This window comes from Bombus huntii, chromosome 3, assembly GCF_024542735.1.
Source record: "Bombus huntii isolate Logan2020A chromosome 3, iyBomHunt1.1, whole genome shotgun sequence".
In the NCBI taxonomy this organism is placed as follows: Eukaryota; Metazoa; Arthropoda; class Insecta; order Hymenoptera; family Apidae; genus Bombus; species Bombus huntii.
Window position 1 is genome coordinate 8,970,008 of NC_066240.1, and position 18,166 is coordinate 8,988,173.

Below are 18,166 nucleotides of genomic sequence, written 5' to 3' on the forward strand. Positions count from 1 at the left end.
TTTTCAATATATTGTTCATGATTCTGTCTTATTAATTACTTTAGTTGCATAGGTATATCCGGCTGTGCAAGTAACGCAGTGTAAAAATACTTTTCCTACCTTTATTATATCCTATTTGTCCTTATTTAATGTTGCCATAACATGCAATTACAGGGCACTAACATACATTTATTACCATTCACATGAACGAAGCAGGAAATCTTACAAAACATCGTAAATTAGTATTAGCGATTTGTCCGCGTAAGCTAAAATTAACACCTCTTTACAATGACAATTTAAACATACCGCTAAATTACTCTTCAAATTTCCTGCCTTGGAGCGTAGCTGCGCGCGCACCACCAACATGGCGTCCGTAGCGGGAATCCTGTACATATAGTGGTGACGTTTATTCGCGATATTATTCAAATTACAAATTACTTCCGAAATAGTGACTGATACGGGCGACTAGTCTTCAAAAAGATAACACAAACGACTTGTTCTGTATGACGATATACTCCAATTTCAAACCAATCGTTTCTACTTGCCGTTCGTATGTGATTTGGGGTGGGAGGTGACGTGATGGAAGGGAAAGCATTAGCAAGTTGTTGAGTTGAGTGTCGCTGGAAGTTAGCGCCTGCCCGTGAGCCTGTACGGAGGTTAGTTTAGTTGGTGCGGTAAAATTTCATATTCGGGCTTTCTTCCTTCTTGCTCGGTCAATGAAACACGAAAATCGCAGATTAAATCGAATGGAAGTGGCGTGTGGTGCGAGACGCGTGTCGATGGCGTAATTAAAAAAAAATTTGCTTTTGTTTCGAACGGTGAATACAACGGCGTGCTAGTGTCGTTGACGTTTCATGTGTCAGTGTCCTCTCTCTCTCTCTCTCTTTCTCTCCCTGTTTTCCTCTCTTACGACTGCCCTTTCCCGTCTCCGATCCTTTTCTATCTCGTCCCTTTCTATATACGTTATAACCATCGCACCAACAAGCCGCGTTCGTTGTTGCAATGCCAGATGACAGGTGCGAGGCGCTACCATTGGTGTTTATTAACGAGTCCTTCGAGTGTCCTGCGAATTTAGGATACGCCGCAGAATGACGAGCGTAAGGTTGTTCTACCGGAAGGGCGGAGAAGAGGACCGAAGACGACGACCACGACGACGATCTCGAATTCCCTCGCGTTAGCGGTGGGCTATGAGCGCTGACAATGGGGACGACTCCTTGGTAATTATCATACCTTTCTCTTTTTTATTGCTCCCTCTTGTTCCGTCTCTCTGTCGCGTCTGGTTCCGTGTCCGTGTATCGTGGCCAGCGAAATACACAGGTTGACAGAGAGCAACGCGCGGCTTCGCCGTGCGGAAATAATCGTGGATTTGAAAGCTCTTTCTGTCTCTTTCTATCTTTCCTTCTTTCATCTCTGTCTAACGTAAACGCGGTCACCGAGGAAATATTCCTGCTGGCGGGAATATTCGTAGGAAACATATGTATGTATGTATTTCAGTTTAGCGTATTGGGAATGGTGTATTATAAAACAGTCGGTCGCGAGTTAAAAATATTATGAAACGACTGACACAAGGAACGTTGCCTTATCGTAATTTTTTTACGTAATCAACGAAACAGGAAGTATACGATACAATATTTAAACAGGAGAATCGTAAAATTGCAGGGTTATTGTCATCAATGTCGTCAGCGTGAGTTAATTTCGATTTACCTTGTAACGAGCTTCGACCTTTTGACAATTACTAACTACGCTGACTAATCAACTCGTATGGGATTCTAGTAGGGAACTGACGTATTCATGTCATTAAAATTCGGTAGTTACGAAGAATAAAATTTAACGAGTTTTACGAACGTTTGTCGTCATTTTGCCTGATTTTATATACAGAGTGCTATCACTACCGATAATTTTCGTACATAATGAAATAGTATGTTTAGATCTGGAAAAGAAGAAAGGTCATAGATCGTATCTCTATTCCATCGTGTACAGTGTTAATTGCTAATAACTCAGATGTTGTCACGTGTTTTTCATCCACGTGATCCGAGTGGACAGATGAGTCTGTACCGAGTAAAAGTAATTTCTTGCGGCTAGTGATATTTCTTGCTCGATAGCCGGAGTTGTGAAACTCGCTTTACGTTTCGTAAGTTCGCCACCGGTTAGCCACAAGACAAAATGGAACGAGAGTAGAATACGATTTTCGACTAAGACGTGGTTTTAACCTTAATGCGTTCTTTCGGCCATTTTAGATCATATCGTATTCTTCCAAAATTACAAAAATATTTCAAGCTCTTAACCATTATCCAAGAGGTTGGATCAGTGTTGTTATGAGCGTTGAATATTTTATTTCATAACGATTGAAGAGGCCTGTGCTCCTATGTGATAATTTTTACGTTAGAGATATCGAAGAAGATTGAAACATAAAATTTCGAGGGCCGCAGCAAAGTCAAATAAGTTTGCTACATTCACTTAAGGATTACTCAAAGATCACATGTTCTTGTTTGTCTTCTTTATGATGATTTTATTCAAATTTTATTCTAATTTTATTCGCGATATAAGATGTTCCTTGTTCGAGTATGTTTCGTTGACCTTTCCTCTTTTGCCTCGTGGACAAAATCGTAATGCAGCGGACAGCTTGTAGTTCGATGGAACACGTTCAATAACTCGAGAGTCAATGAAACTTGCGCACGCCTCGCGCACGCGAAGGTATGCTTACTATCGAGGGATGCCGTTCTGTTTATGTTAGAAATTAATCGGTCGACCATATCATTCTCGTGTGTTACATACCCTCGTTGCTTCACGGCTTGTAATTGGAACGTTGGAATATTATTCTTATTCCCGTTGTTTACAACTGGAACTGTATTTGACCGATATTGGATGACAAATATTTCACGTAATAGATGTTTATCGATTCACCGCATAAGCAACGTTCAAACAATAAGAATTTACGTTTATATAACTAGGTCCCATTGGCAAGAGCAAAAGAAATTATTAACATTTCTATGTACCATATTGTAGGTTATATGTAGAAAAAGATATAAATTCATTTAGTTTTTCTTATTCTCAGACTCGAGTATTTTCTCAAGTATCTTAATAAAAAATTCCGCTATACCGAGCGAATTAATGAATAATTCAAAATTTGATTGCTCTTATGTTCTTTGAAAATTTTATAGTTTCAAAGTGCAGAAGTCCTTAATCTCCTTGTTTTTGTAGACTCTAGCACCTTCTACTAGTCGGTAGTGGAAACGTTGTCCGGATAGTTTCCTTCTCGATCGCGTTGACCGTCTATGAGCACTCGTAGCTGCCGATTCCTTGGCCATCTCGTACGCTCTGCCTGGCGCTATGAGAAAGGCAGGGCGGCATAACGCTTATGAGAATGCAAAGTAATACGTGTCAAGTCTAACGAGGCGCGTCGCGGAATGCAGGAGGCGAGAAAGAAGTGCGGGCATCGCGAACGCGTACGTAAAGAACGGCTAGAACTCTTCAATACAGGATGTTTCAAAAAGTATTGTAAATTTAATTGCATGAAAACTGATTCCTCGTTTAGTTAAGTTACTGCTATTCTTTAATAAATTATCAACCTATAAAAATACATTGATCATGATTTAGGGTTAAACGACAAAATCTTAGTGAAAACCTTATTCATCGTACGATAACTAGATTGATTATACGGAGAAATATTTCTGCTCGTTAAATAATTCATAAATGAGAAGGTTAATATATATAGTAACGTGGTAAAAATTCAATCGGCAATGGACGTGTTTTAACTATAGATACGCCAATTATAATATACATATTATTCAACCTCACAACGTTTGATTCTTCTTTCAAACGTTCAGCATAGAAAAAAACATGGAAGAGAAAGTTACGCTCGTTTTTTATACGCAATATGTAGCATAGTACAGTTTGCCCGCGTTCTCGCCAAACGAAGATACTTTCGATTCACTTTTTGGAACACCCTGTATCTGTATACTTTGATTTCCGTGTTGGGTCACGCTTTCATCGAAAAGGAAAGGGAGCACGTTCGTGGCTCGAGCAAACTGTGACGATTCAATGGTGATATGTAAATCCGAATATTTGCCTGACGTATCGCACGTCCCGTGATTCAAGATGCAGTTACACAAAGAGGTCTATTTCGTAGTTGGAAGTTGCTCCATTGTTGGTTCGAAGACCTGAGAGATAGGCTCCGGGACACTCCTTCGGGAAATACGTCTTCGGTCAGATGCTCCTCGATAGAACAAACAAGGAATTTGTGCAAGAAACTCGAACGATAAACTAGTCGATCCGGCGCGTTCGATAGATGCTGGACGTGCCAATACCACGGGTACTGTTACTTCTAGTTATTCGACTCAAGGTGAAGAGAAAATCTACCTTCGTAGAAAAAAGTCGACCAGATGAGTTCTTCCAATTTCTTGCGATCTTTTCTACATTTTTTCTTACACTGAATCGTATCGCCGTATAGACACAGATTAATCTCTTGTTTCACGATTTTCCTTCCGGGCATATACACGTTGGAGCCTTAATTATTTTGATATTTTAAAAGCACAGTAAAATTTCATTTATTTGGACTATCGAGGGACAAACATTTCAATAAAATCAGAGTTCAACGCTTCTTTTTGCTAGTTGTAATTTTTCATTCATATATTTTCGTGAGTCATTGTACGTACAAATTCGCTTTTATACAATACGATATAAAAATATTTCTTGAAAAAATGATTCTAGTGGCAATTACGAGATATGGCTTGAGACTTTTGCACGCTTTTCTTATAGTACGATGGAAAAGACGCGAGATGCTCCAATTCTCCGGTACGCGCTTCGCACGAATCAATCTTCTCACGAGCGTGGTTCGATCGTGAGAAAGGCGGATATTCATTCAGAATTCAGTACGAAACGAGAGGAATCCTTTCTTTCTTTCTCTTTCTCTCTCTCTCTCTCTTTCTTCGCATCTGTCGCTTTCCTCCCCTCCTTCTTTGTCTACGTTTCCCGCGGTGATCTCTGTTCCTCGTCGACGTCGACCGAACGGAAACGTGAAAGTAACCTGGACCACTGGATACGTTGCACGCGGCCACGCATTTCTCCAACCTGAAATCGATACGACTGGACTATGCGAGAGTCCATCTCACGAGTAAAACACCCATGTGAGAAAAGGATAGGGAATCGACCTACTGAATCGATACGGATCCTTGAACGCGTGAATCCTGTGGCGACTGGATCGCGAATGAGACGAATTTTAACATGTTAATCATCTATAAGTTAAAATTTATTGCTAGACTCTCGGTAACAGGTATTCATGCAAGATTTTCTTTGTTTTTATGAGCTTATAGAAGGATAAATAGAATTTTAAGTAGGTAAAGACATATAGTATATATTTGTTACGTCCGGTAATCTAGAATCGTAAACCAGAATCCATTTCTTGATCGAGGCGGTCAAACATAATTAGCCGGGCCGCAATAATTCTAAGGAACTGTTACAAAACTAAGCGTTTATATTTTACCGTTAGGTTTCTTAATTGTTATAAAATATATTCAAGTCGAGACGTTCCTTATGGTTATCGATTTATCAGGTAAAAAGTGGGAAAATCGAGGTTTCCCCAGTTCAACAGTCATTTCGACCCTCAAGCGGCCGGTGGTGGGGCGACCAACCCCCAGCAATAATTTTCCTCTGCGACAGTATCGTCACCGAACCTCTGGTTTGTCATCCTTAGATCAGTCGACGTCTCTTGACTGATTTTTCATCTTTGCCTCAGTCAACATCTCTAGAATGGTTTTCCACCCTTAGATCAGTCATCTTTTTAACTTATATCTATACACACCGAGCGTAACTGCCTATGTCTAGAAAGTTGTTGGAATAAAATGTATATTGTAACCTGTTACTTGAGTGTTACAATCAATTCAACCATCTTTATTATTCTAAACGAAATAGGGGATCGATCATTTCGTGGCGTCGATTATCTGATCGTAACGGAAATTTACGACTCCCGTTGACGCGCTTCCTCGAGATCGCGTCTTTCCGCGAACGATGGAACAATATTATTGAAATATTTGGATATTGAGGTACTAGGACTGATACTGGAATTGGCCTCAAATGTAATTGGAAGGATATTTATTCTGTTATAAAATTAGAGAGTCGCTTGACAAAAATGGAATAAACTTCAGTATCTGAGGAAGATTCACCGTGGAAATTAATAAGCATCGTGTGTATGGGAATACAAGCCTTGCCAATTGTTTTGTAATCGCGTGTCTCACGGAGAATTTAACTCGTGCCTTGTTTAAGATATTAGATCTACTTAAAGCCTTTAACGTGATTTTCTGTGTCGATGAAGGACAACGTCTCCCTTAACGAGACGAAGGTTATAATATTCAAGGCATGTGCGTGATCCTAAACGAAAATCACAGAAACAAAACAGAATACATAAATATTATAAATGTTATCTAAAAATGTACTTGTCGATTTTTTGTAGTGTTCATATGGCGTTCGAATCATACAACGATTCTCGATGATAAAATTACATTATGCGTTTTCTTCTCGCAGATTTAGACGATTAGATCGAACGGAATTACAAAGTCACGAACGAATGTCGATCGCATTCCTTTCTGCTACTTTTATCGCTGTTTTAAGATGATACGTAATGCAAGAAATATAAAACTGAAGGAAAAGTGATTCGTCATGATGTTAAAAAGAGAAATATAAAAATATCGACGTCTTGGTTTACATTTAAGAGGTTTGAAACCGCAAGGAGGCCAGACCTGCGGACGTCAATCATGGAAGTGTATCGTGGTTCGAGCAGTTTCTTATTGGCGTTGTGAAACTGCTATCGGCTACGAAAGTCGAACGTTTGTACAAATGGCCGGATTACGATTAGAGAGATTAAAACATCCGCTTTTACTTTTGCGGAACTCTATACACCGTCTCGGTGGACGAATATTGGTTGTTACTTAATAAAGTATATAACTTGCTGTTGCAATTTGAAGGGAAAATTGCTGTGTAACGATTCGAGGATATGAATGACTTTCTTTTTTCTATTCAGTTGCAATATTGCCTATGGTATCAATATCTTTTGTTACATATTTAACCAACAGTCTTAGCTTCAAAGATACTTTCTATTCGATAGTTCCATATTTTCTGTGAATTGTATTCTTCTTTTAAAATAATCAAATAGTCCGTGACTTCTGTCTCTCGTATTTGCATGAAAAATCTTTGTATAAAAGAACTTTCATTACTTTTATATTCAACGTTCTTCTTTCTTTTTTATTCTAAAATTTTTATTTTCTTTTATAGTAAAGTAAACGACTATCGAATTAAAAACAGACACGTTTGTCTCCAGTGAGTTACTACAATGCGTTAAGATCGAAGTTTACCGTCAGGGACTTGACCGACTTGAACCGTCCAACTCTTTCGACAGATTCGACCTTGATCGGAATATCATTTCCGCGAACATCGGTATCATTAAGACTACAAGTCGTAACACTCTGTCGCACGATCGGAACAAAAATACATCACTCTTTATCGATGCTTATCGATATCAAAAATATCGTTTGAACACCTGGCAGGTTAAGGAGACCACCATCGAAGCGATTGGTTTTCGTGCAAACGTAAAAACGTGATTCGTGGGTCGCGCGTTGGACACGCACGCGTCTCCTCCGTGACTCACAACACCTACATACGTGAGTCTGAAATCGCTCAAGGTTTCGGCGTGGTGCAATTCGGCCAAGCAATTTCGCGCGTTCCACGATCGACAGAGACGATAATTGTAAAATAAAAGGAGATTGTATATTTGAATGGTACTGGCCAGACGAATCAAATCGATCACAGGCGAAAAATGTTGTGACAAGTCACATCAGTTATCTTTTAAAAAAGGGTGTAATTTCAAAATTCATTATATCGTCAATCGATCCTCAACGCTATTTTTTCGTTTGATCTTTTAGGATTAAATATCGTGTTTTGTCAACCTCTGGAACATTTACAAGATATTAATAACATTATTTATTGTATGTGTGGACTAATATTGATTAAGTCAAGCTATGCCACTAACTTAAGGGGATGCCCTGAATTAGAATGTTCTAAAACAGCGTCTTTTTGTGATTTTTTTTAGAAGGGAAAGAAAGAAATGAAGTTATCGAATTTTGAGGTATGGTTTTATATATATTTAACGAATACAAACAATTTTTTTTTAAAATAAAGAAAGAATTATAACAGATTTCTAGACCTATTTCATGGGCTACAGTTTTCAATCGGCGTGAGAGATCCACCTCGTAATTCTTGACCGCAACAAAAAACCAAAAAAGGATTAAATTATTGTATATGTTTCTTCTCGATGAACTAAAAAAGTTCGTCAAAAAGTTTATTTAAATAATTGTTATAGCACCTTGAAGTTTATTTTTTCTTTTTATAAAACACATCTTTTCTTTAAACCTGCCAAAATTTTTAATGTCACACTATTTCCTGCCTTTTTTTAGTTCATCGAGAAGAAAAATATATAATAATTTAATCCTTTTTTGGTTTTTTGTTTCGGTCAAAAATTACGAGATGGATCTTTCACGCCGATTGAAAACTGCAGCCCATGAAATAGGCTTAGAAATCTGTTATAATGTTTTTTTTACTTTAAAAAAAAATTTTTTGTATTCGTTAAATATATATAAAACCATACCTCAAAATTCAATAACTTCATTTCTTTCTTTCCCTTCTAAGAAAGATCACAAAAAGACGCAGTTTTGGAGCATTCCAATTCAGGGCACTCCCTTAAGTCACTAACAACTAAACTAATATTATTCGTTTCTTATGAGACACGACAAGGAAAGAAAAAATAAGTGAAAAATCAATTAAACGAGAGGGAAATGAATTTATAGCGTGGTAACAGCGACTTTGTTGCACATATGATGATTAAATCACTAGGGCACTGCTGCTAATTGGATTCTCGATAGCTGTGTGCACAAAGAAACGGGTTTTGTTTGCTCTAATGGCTGGGAACACAGACAGTTGACTACCACTGCTGGCAAACACGTGTTTTATATGGTTCGTTCTCGTGTGAAAGTGGAGAAAAGCTTTCGCGACCAAAGAACGTCCGATAACGATCGTATCGTCCTTAGCTCCTGGCTATTTTACTCAAAGACCTTGATTTTCCTTGAAATTTTGATTTATTCCGATCAAGTTTAAAAAATTATTTAGCATAAATTATTTTGATGAATTGCATTTGCCTGAGAGTGTTCCGCGAATTTCCTATTGAGCGAAGCTCACTCCGTCTACGATTAGAAATTTATTCACTGTAACTACATACGTGCTTCTTGTTTACGTATTTTGTAACTAGTACGTTCGATTTTTTCGCATCGAAAATTCCGTTTTATCGGCATTCACGGTTTAGTTAGCGTAATTACTTCACATAATTATGAATTCTGGCGCAATTTCCTCACTGAAATTCTCGTTTGTTAGTCTCTTACAATGCTTTATTATTTAAGAATTATACACACACATATATGTATGATTTTTAAATTTTATTTCATTCGCTTATATAACTCTTTATCATTTGCAATTTCTTATTTCTCCTATCTTTTCCTCTTTTTTTTCGTAAATCTGCAAAATTCTGCTCATACGTTAGGGTTGGCACCTAATATTCCTCTCGAGCAAACGTCTGTGATTCCGTACCATACTGATTATAACTGTTTCGTTCAATCGTAAATCTCATCAGCGATATTTCCTCTTCCCATCAGCAATATTTCCTCAATCAGTAATCCTATCATCTTCCATCTATCAAGCATCTAACGATTACGACCTTAGTCGCTATTTTTCAAAATAATCATAGCCGGCGATCCCATCGTTCGGTTTATCGGCTTGTACCAGCATCGATACATCGTTTTATGTTTAAACGTGTTCCGTTAGTTGATTTCTTCCGTATCAAGGCACACGTCGAACTCGCAGGACGTCCAGGAGATTCATCAGGCAGAGTTCTACCGAAGAAGAAATCGGCGTCCACGGATGATTTCACGAGAGAGTAACGGGGTTAATGAACATCGTCTCGCCTAGGGCGAACGTTTTATCGACTCTGTTTGGCTTTCTAGGAGTTATTTCGCTTGTACACGCGAACAGATGCTCGACAGCCTAGTCGCTACGAAAGTAAACGACCTTAAGACTGACACAGCACAGGCTGGATCGTAATTACTACCGGTAGTCTGCCGGTCCAAAAGCGAGAGGCTATGAATAACGAGGTTCCAATAGGCGCGAATCTCTTCACCGTTAAATTTTTCATTATACATTTTCATGGTTTTTCGGGAATAGAGGAAGCGTTTGCAAGCACTTTCTGCGAAGAATTTGTACTTTTTAGTGCACTGGTTTGTTGGAAGTGATGGCGATTGGACGATCAATTTGTCTACTTTGGAACGTCGCGTTATTGGAAAGATTTAGTTTTTAGGATAAGAGCTGGATCTCGGTAAATTTTTAAGCGTATTTCTGACGATTTATACTTGTCCGTACGTAATGATTTATTTAAAGGATGTCTGGCGAATTGCTAGGAATAAAATGTGATAATCAAATTAAATTTAGGATACTGCGTTATTAGATTCATTTCTTGTGATTTAATATTTAGGTACATTTAGTTAGATTTGTATTTCTTTCGATGACATGCATATTTTTAGATACAGAGACAGGTCAACGAGCTTTTTGCCTTCGTTGGAAAATTATTCTCTGTAACATTTACTCATGCGCCATGTCGTGCATACTTTTCGCTATGACTGGATCCGCTTTTTGTTCGTTTAATCAACGAACAATCAGGGCAAACGGTGTCCAAACACAGGAAAATGGAACGAGGATATCTCCAGATTGGTCCCTAGCGTAACACAAGGGGGTTCGTTTCCCGCCAATTCTAGGGGTGAGAGAAACTCGGTATCGATTTTACGTCCTGAACCATACTCTTGTGCAGACTGACACGAGTGGTCCGTTGGAGTACGCGTTCAAGCTAACAAGATTTACTGTTCGGTGAATTACAGGCAGGGTAAGAACAGAGCGAGATGAGGTGAAACAAAACGAATCGAAACGTGCCAGCGAGCGAAATGCACCAAGTCACGTATATGATCTCGCACGCTGCGGGTATAAACGTACCGCGAAATCCGCGAAAACGTAAATTTCACGTCTTGATGTCAACTTCCCAGAAGTTGAAATATAGACAGGCATCCGTTGGGAATGACTTCGTGGAAAGAGGAAAATTTAAATTAAATTAATTCTAAACAGGACGTGATGCAAATTTCTTTTTCTAAACGATTTGATAATCTTTTAGTCGTTTCAACGAACATTTCATTATTAATTCTCTAAATTATTCGAACTATATGCTGTAATATTTCATAAACGATAATATTACATACACGATAAAATAATTCCAGCGAATTAGGACCACGTGTAATAACAAATTCATGAGTAACAAATATATAGATAATTATATGTACGCGGCGTTGTTTATACTATCTTATACTTTTTACGACAATTAAAACTAAAGATATCGTATCACGGAGCATAATTTGCTACTTAGTTCTTTCGAATTACTAACTTGTATGCGTGCTGCTGTTGATAAACTTCGATTCTATATAAAATTCCGATACATCTTACAATTCTATTAAAAGAATAAGAATATTAAAAACGTCGAGTGTTTGTAATTCAATGACCAAATGCTGTGAATGACTTACACGCGTCTTTTTTTTCTTATTAAATGCCTTCAAATTTCCTTTCAAACTAGATGTTAAATTTCAGCTGTTATATTTAGACTATTGTTCACATTTTTCCGCGCCATAAATCATTTTGAATTACGGCCTACGGCCTCGTATAATCAGTTTGCAACACGATGACGTAGTAGATGGGTTACGTCACACTCGCTACGTCACGGTTGCATTTATCACGTGAAGGTTGGCGATTCCAGTAGCGCGTAGATGATAACGAGTGAAATATAGTTGGTCACCAGTGACTGCAATTGTTTATCGATCCACGTGCCTGTTCCAGATCGTACCACCTCACCACCCCCGCAGAACTCGACATTGTCTAGGGTGGCTTTCAGACGGCTTTGTGCCTCGCAAAGATCTCTTTCAATTTAAAGAAGCGGTCGATTCTTTAAGAATTTTGCACTTCAGTGTGCAACGTGAAAAAGTAGCTTGCTAAGTAGCGAGAACAATATTCGCAAAGAAATATTTAAAAGAATAAATCAACAAGACAGAAATATTACTAATTCTGCGAATGTTTATGTAACTATTTTTGACAAATGTAAAGCTGCAACAGAATGTACATCAAAAATTATGTAATCAGTTAAAATTGCGAAAAACAAAGTGTAATACTTGCTATGATATTTAATTGGAGAAACGTACTTCTGCTTTGGTAGGTTTTGCTCTTTTGGTTATATTCATAATAATCTGAATTCGAAATATTCATAGTTAAGTATTATTAAGAATAATTATTCATAGTTTAAGTATTATTAAGAATAATTATTCGTAGATTAAGTATTACATAACAGAAAATATATAAAAGAAGGCGAACAAAAAATACGTGATATACTTAAATAATCAGCAATCTGATTCGTTTCACTGTATTTCCATCCATTTTTAAAAAGATCGTGAATAAATGGTTTTCTGGCGACACGGTTGAAGCGAAAGGTATTCTTTCAATTGGACAAAAGTGGCACTATCTACTTGCATGATCGTTCTTGTAATAATATAATCCGTTAAAAAATCAGCACAACCGAAGATAGTTTCACGGTCTCGTAGCATAAAGCCCGGAATGTTGTACTCAGCCACCCTAGCGCAGCTCTCTGTCACCCTCGAGCACGGTGTAGGGTGAATTTGATGACTCAGGTCGCTTTATATGGGGAATGAAATTACGCTTCGTCTCTCTACACTCTACCACCATTGTGGCAGAGAGGAGACGGGCAAACATCTTGATGCTGAAGTAGCTGCTTTGCTTCAGGGAGTTTTTGCAAAGTGGAATCGTCTCCGCTGCCATTTCAACAGTATTTCAAAAGTTACAAGTTCATTTCACATTTTAAAAGTTATGATTTTATCGTATGTTGTGACGCGCTTTAAATCGTTTCGACAGATTCGTTCGGTGGATTGGAAGAAATTTAGGATAATTCGATGAAGTTTAATGGATGACTTGAATCATAGAAGATTAGACAGCTTCGATTATATTATATATATTGTTACGTCGCGTGATTGGAACCGTGCGACGTCCTTCGGTATTGGGTCGTTAAGGGTCCGCGGATCGTTATGTACACCCTCAACAAACCTAAGGCCCCGCCATAAACTGAATCTTATTAGCTTGCAGAAACCATTCATCCTGCAAGTATTTTCGGTTTATAGCCGGTACTTAAAAGGTCCTTAGGTTTTTTATTGTTCGCTCTAAGAATTCATAACGAAAAGTGTGAACAACGAATCAGCTTCCTTCGTTCAATACTTACTCACATACCGAGCTTTCCTCCGTAAGTATATAAGAGCGGACAGTTCGAATCCTAAAACAGTACGAATACAGTTCAGTTCCAGCCCAGTACAGTAACAGTACGAGGACGAGTACGAGTTAGAATAGAGTACGAGATCAACTAAGTCATAGTTCAGTTCAGCTCGAGTACGCTCAACGCTCAAGACTTCTTCGAAGACTACATAACTACCCGTATTCAATCTCGGTTAGACTACATATCTACCCGGATTCTCTAATATCAGAGCAATCCATTTCTTCGTCACCTGTATCTTAAGCGGCGGAATTACTACCTTGTGTTATTGTACAAAGTTGTTGGAAATATATATTTTATAACACTGTTAATCGCAACGTTATACCACAACAACCACCCCTATTATCTTAACGGAAATCAGGGGATCGATTGACTCGCGGTGTCGATTCTTAGAATCGTAACGGGAATTTACGACTGCCGTTGACGCGCTTCCTCGCGATCGCGTCTCCCCACGATCGATCGAAAATACATATATGTATCTTACCATGAAATTCTATTAAGAAACACACACTTTATTCTCAAGGGATCTTATTGCAAATTTTCAATAATATACCATAATGTATATGTCGGAGAAGAGTCAGGAACAGGGTTGTGGACGTTTGATAGACCTCCCTTGGAGTTGGCTATCGTTGTGTGATAAGACGCGGCCTGATGCTACGAGTAGGGACACTACTGACTCGACAATCAACAGCGGTGATGGGGCACTTGCGATGTGAGCGACGGTGGCCTTAGGTCCGGTAACGAATCCGCGGTCAACGGGAGGAGACATAGACTGACACTGACTCGAACGTGTACTACTCGCGGATCAAGCGGTGTTGGTCCCTTCGTCGATGAGATCTCCCGAAGGAAAGAATGTTCGTCCCAACGTCACCACCGAGACAGCCTCTGGTAGTGTATCTAGGTACGCCAGCTCCTCCGATCGGCGTCGCTGTCGATTGGTCGATTTGGGACAAAAGCTGCCTGTCCGTTTGCAAAAATCTTAATTGCCGAAAACCCAGGTTTTATAGCGGGTCTCCAGGCTGGCTGGGCTTGTGCTGTGTACGTGCCTCCACATCTGGTATTCATTGTTCGAAGGGACCGTTGGAATGTTTTACTGTCAAGTACCTCTATGGTTGTTTCTTTTAATGAGGTTCATACTGTAACTCCGCGCCTTTGTTGGACGGAACGCCCGTCCCGTTGACCGCGGCTACGTTCGGCGACTGGTGGTAGCCTTAAGCCCAAGTTTATTATCACAAATCGGAAACAAGTACAATTGGGCAGGATGACGGCAAATTGTTTAATTACGACTGTAAACTTTAATTGCAATTTTACGGATTTTCCCGAAGTTCCAGAGGGACGGCTCCGGCGTCCTTTCGTCTCCAACATATATAAAATTAAGCCTGAGCAAAATTTATCGACTCGTCTTATCATACGACACTTCCTAATTCCGATTTGCCAAAGGAAATTTTCACTTCATATACGCGTTTAGCCGATACCTAGATAACGCAGTGATTACGCGTAATCGTGGGAGACAATGTCGAGTTTCCAGGATTCATGTAGAAAGCGTGACCGAAACAAAATTCAGCGATTCGAAGGGGAGCGCGCGTACGTGCTCGCGTGGAGACGCGGAGACACGCATAAATTCCTCTATGCTCACGGTAACAGTCTGTTTGATTATGGTATTATTGGCACGCGATGCGCATCACGGAAAAATGTATCAAAGCAATACTCGTGCGTCTGATTACTCTACGCTCCAAATAATTGGCCTAATGTCTGCTACTATTTTCACTTTATACGTGTACATTCGTTGGAGAAGTACTATGTTCAACGTGCGAGGTACAGCAATGTTTCTTTTCCTATAGAAGTTTAGTCGCCGTTTCTGTCGATGTAATTTGCGACGCATCAGACGTGAAATTCATGTCGATTCTCAAGGCCTGGGAAAGGAATTATGCTAGTTGGTCATTGTGGGATAAATTTAATGCTTCAAATGCTGTAATATTCTTGGCGTGTTATTTCATACCTATTCTTTATCGAATCTCAACTCGTAATCTTTCTTTTCCTTCGTAATATAACATACGGTTTGAAAGTTTAAAAACAATATTTAATAAAATTGACGCACGATCTTGTTACGTGGCATGAATCAAAGTACGTCATTCAATCATATTGCAGCTGTGACATGTTCGAATATATTTTTTTCATAACTGTAACGTAAGCTTGTTTATTAATCGTTTTACTCGATGCGTTCATAGTATTTTCCAAATGCTCGTGTTCCTATTATTTCTCCAGATAACTGTATTGTAAAATGATATATGGGAATGCTGGTTCGTCACGAGTTCGTATGGATGATAAAATCTAGCGGAACCGAATCGAAGAATTTATCGATCGAGAGTTGCCGAGTCCTCCGATGGTAATGTCATGCATCGACTTTATCCATAGCATGTGACAGATAGCAGTACTGTATCATAGACGATTAGTGATCGTATATAGTTAAACGAAAACTGGAATTTACAAAAGCTGCAAGTGGACATCCTAAGACAAATAAAAGTCATTTAAATCTTTTTTATTTAAGTAACACAACTATTTTTATTTTTGTTATCTAGATATCGATTTGAAACTATATTTTCATTTCGTTCTCCAAATCTCTTTTGAAGATTTTAAAACTCAAAGATTCATCAGAAATGATCATTTCTCATATCGCATTACAATATTGTCAATCGCACACCAAAACATGAATTAACTTCAAAGTAAGTTCCATAAACTTCCTTGCTGCATCCTGTACCCCGTGCGTCTTACGATCTTATTGAAATTAATTGCACTTGTTAAAATATACAAACTTTTAATTTAGAAATTTCTACAAATCTTCCAATTCCAAAACTTTAATCGCGTCCCTTCGTTAATCGATATTAATCGCTTTATTATTCTATTGCCTGCTATATCAAAACAACAAATGAAAAATGAATTCCATACCATTTATTTGCATGAATGTACATCCTGCGTGTCTCGCAAATATCCTGGCGCTTGAAACCTAACCATCATCGTCGCTAGTGTCTTCCAACTACGGGCGACGAAGATTTACGTCAATGCACGACCCACGGTGATAATGGAGACGAGTGGCCGACGTAAGAGCGTGGTCAGTCCGATTGCATTGAGCCGGTTCGGCCGAATTACGTGTTCGCGTCGTTCAGAGTCAGTCGTTGTCGGGACGGCGAGCCGCGCGGTTCGGTCACGTACTTTGCTGTTGCCGGTGTGAAACGGTCGCGTGACTGTTTCTCCTTTCTCTCCCTTGGTCGTGTTCCATCAACGACCACCTGTGCTTCGTTCACGGCGTTCCAGCGTCCAACAATTTTCGGCTACGATAGGCGTCTACGTTGCCTCTGCATGCGCGTGTGCGTGCGTATACCTGAAACAGAAGTTAGGCCAACGGGAGAGAAAGGTACGAGGGCAGGTGTTGAGGTATACGAAGTTTACCGGAGTTTGAGTCGTGTTTCTTGGGGATTTCGGGTCCAGTTCTTCGCTTCTTTGTTCGAACGCACGATTTTCTTCTCGTGGAAGAGACTGTGGTGAGTGATGGTTGTATCGTTGGAACTTTGAGGTGGATTTAGAGGCACTAGCGTGCTACAGAGAATTAACACACGTTCGTAAAGTTATTTTAGGCGTTTTATTCTTCCAAAGTTTAAAATGAAATTTACAATTTAAATATTGAGGTGTAATTAATACATACAGTGAAAGTCAAATATTATGATCTGATGTAAATTTTGTCTCGCAAATGTGTGTTAATTCAGCAAATGTGTAGTGTCATTTACTAGGCAATGTACATGCGTTTCATAAGACAATATATTCGCGAGTAACGCAATTTAACCCTGCAACGTCCTTTCGATTATTTCATTCGATCAAATCATACTTCTCTATCGTTAAAAAAAATTCTTAAGCGTGAGAAAAATATGAAAGAATACGCAATTTCTCATGTCAATTGTATACTAATGACTCTCTTAAAACATCAAAAGCCGTTTCCTCGGTTAAAAGAAAAAGAAGGTTGAAACGTAAAATATTCATTCGCTTGCAACAAGATTCGACGTCTACTAGAACAAGCGTACAGCATTGTCCAGTAAATGAATACACTTATTAGAAATAATAAACGTTTTCATCCTGATCGATACTTTTGTTAAAACGTCGTATAAATGAGTACATTGTATACATTCGTTAAATTCTACATCTTCATTGCAACAAAAGTACGGAATAAATTGTATAAAGATTATCTGAATTTTATTTACAATTAAAAGAGAAGAAAACGGCATATGTAATTAAGTAATATTTGAAAATCGAAAGTTTGAAACTGCGTTCGTGGAGATCGAGCTGCTCCGTTTACAAGCTATCGTACATTCCTGTTTTTAAGAGTAAACAACGATCGAACGATGAGAATAATAGGTTTGCAAGGTTGCGGTCGTGAGTACTGTTTGTGGCCATGAGATCTCGTAAAGATATCGAGCCGCTCTGTTTTTCGTTTCATTAGAAATTCTACGATGTACTAACGGGACATTGTTTCCACTGATTGATCGATATTTTTCTAGACTCTAAGTACATTAATGTCAGTACGTATAGATTTGTACGTGTACTGTATTTCAAACCAACTATAGAACAACATATAATAAAACGTACACGCTAGGTATGACAAGATAGAAAACTTCTTGTTACATGATACTTGAATATTTTTAATAAAAGATTCAACGAAAGGAATAATCACTCATTCGACTA

General features: G+C 38.6%; 1 protein-coding gene across 5 annotated transcripts in view; it reads left to right on the top strand.

The window, feature by feature from the left end:
• Positions 1-560: 560 nt before the first annotated feature.
• LOC126863722 (ral guanine nucleotide dissociation stimulator) overlaps positions 561-18,166 on the top strand; it is a 43,633-nt gene continuing 26,027 nt past the window's right edge. The window contains exon 1 of one of the 5 annotated variants that reach the window (XM_050614170.1): positions 561-1,196. In XM_050614170.1, coding sequence (XP_050470127.1) covers positions 1,167-1,196 — 30 coding nt within the window. In that variant the 5' untranslated portion in view covers positions 561-1,166. Of the gene's footprint in view, positions 1,197-16,520; positions 16,975-18,166 lie in introns of those variants that run through there. The other 4 variants (XM_050614173.1, XM_050614171.1, XM_050614169.1 and 1 more) reach the window with 4 other exon arrangements.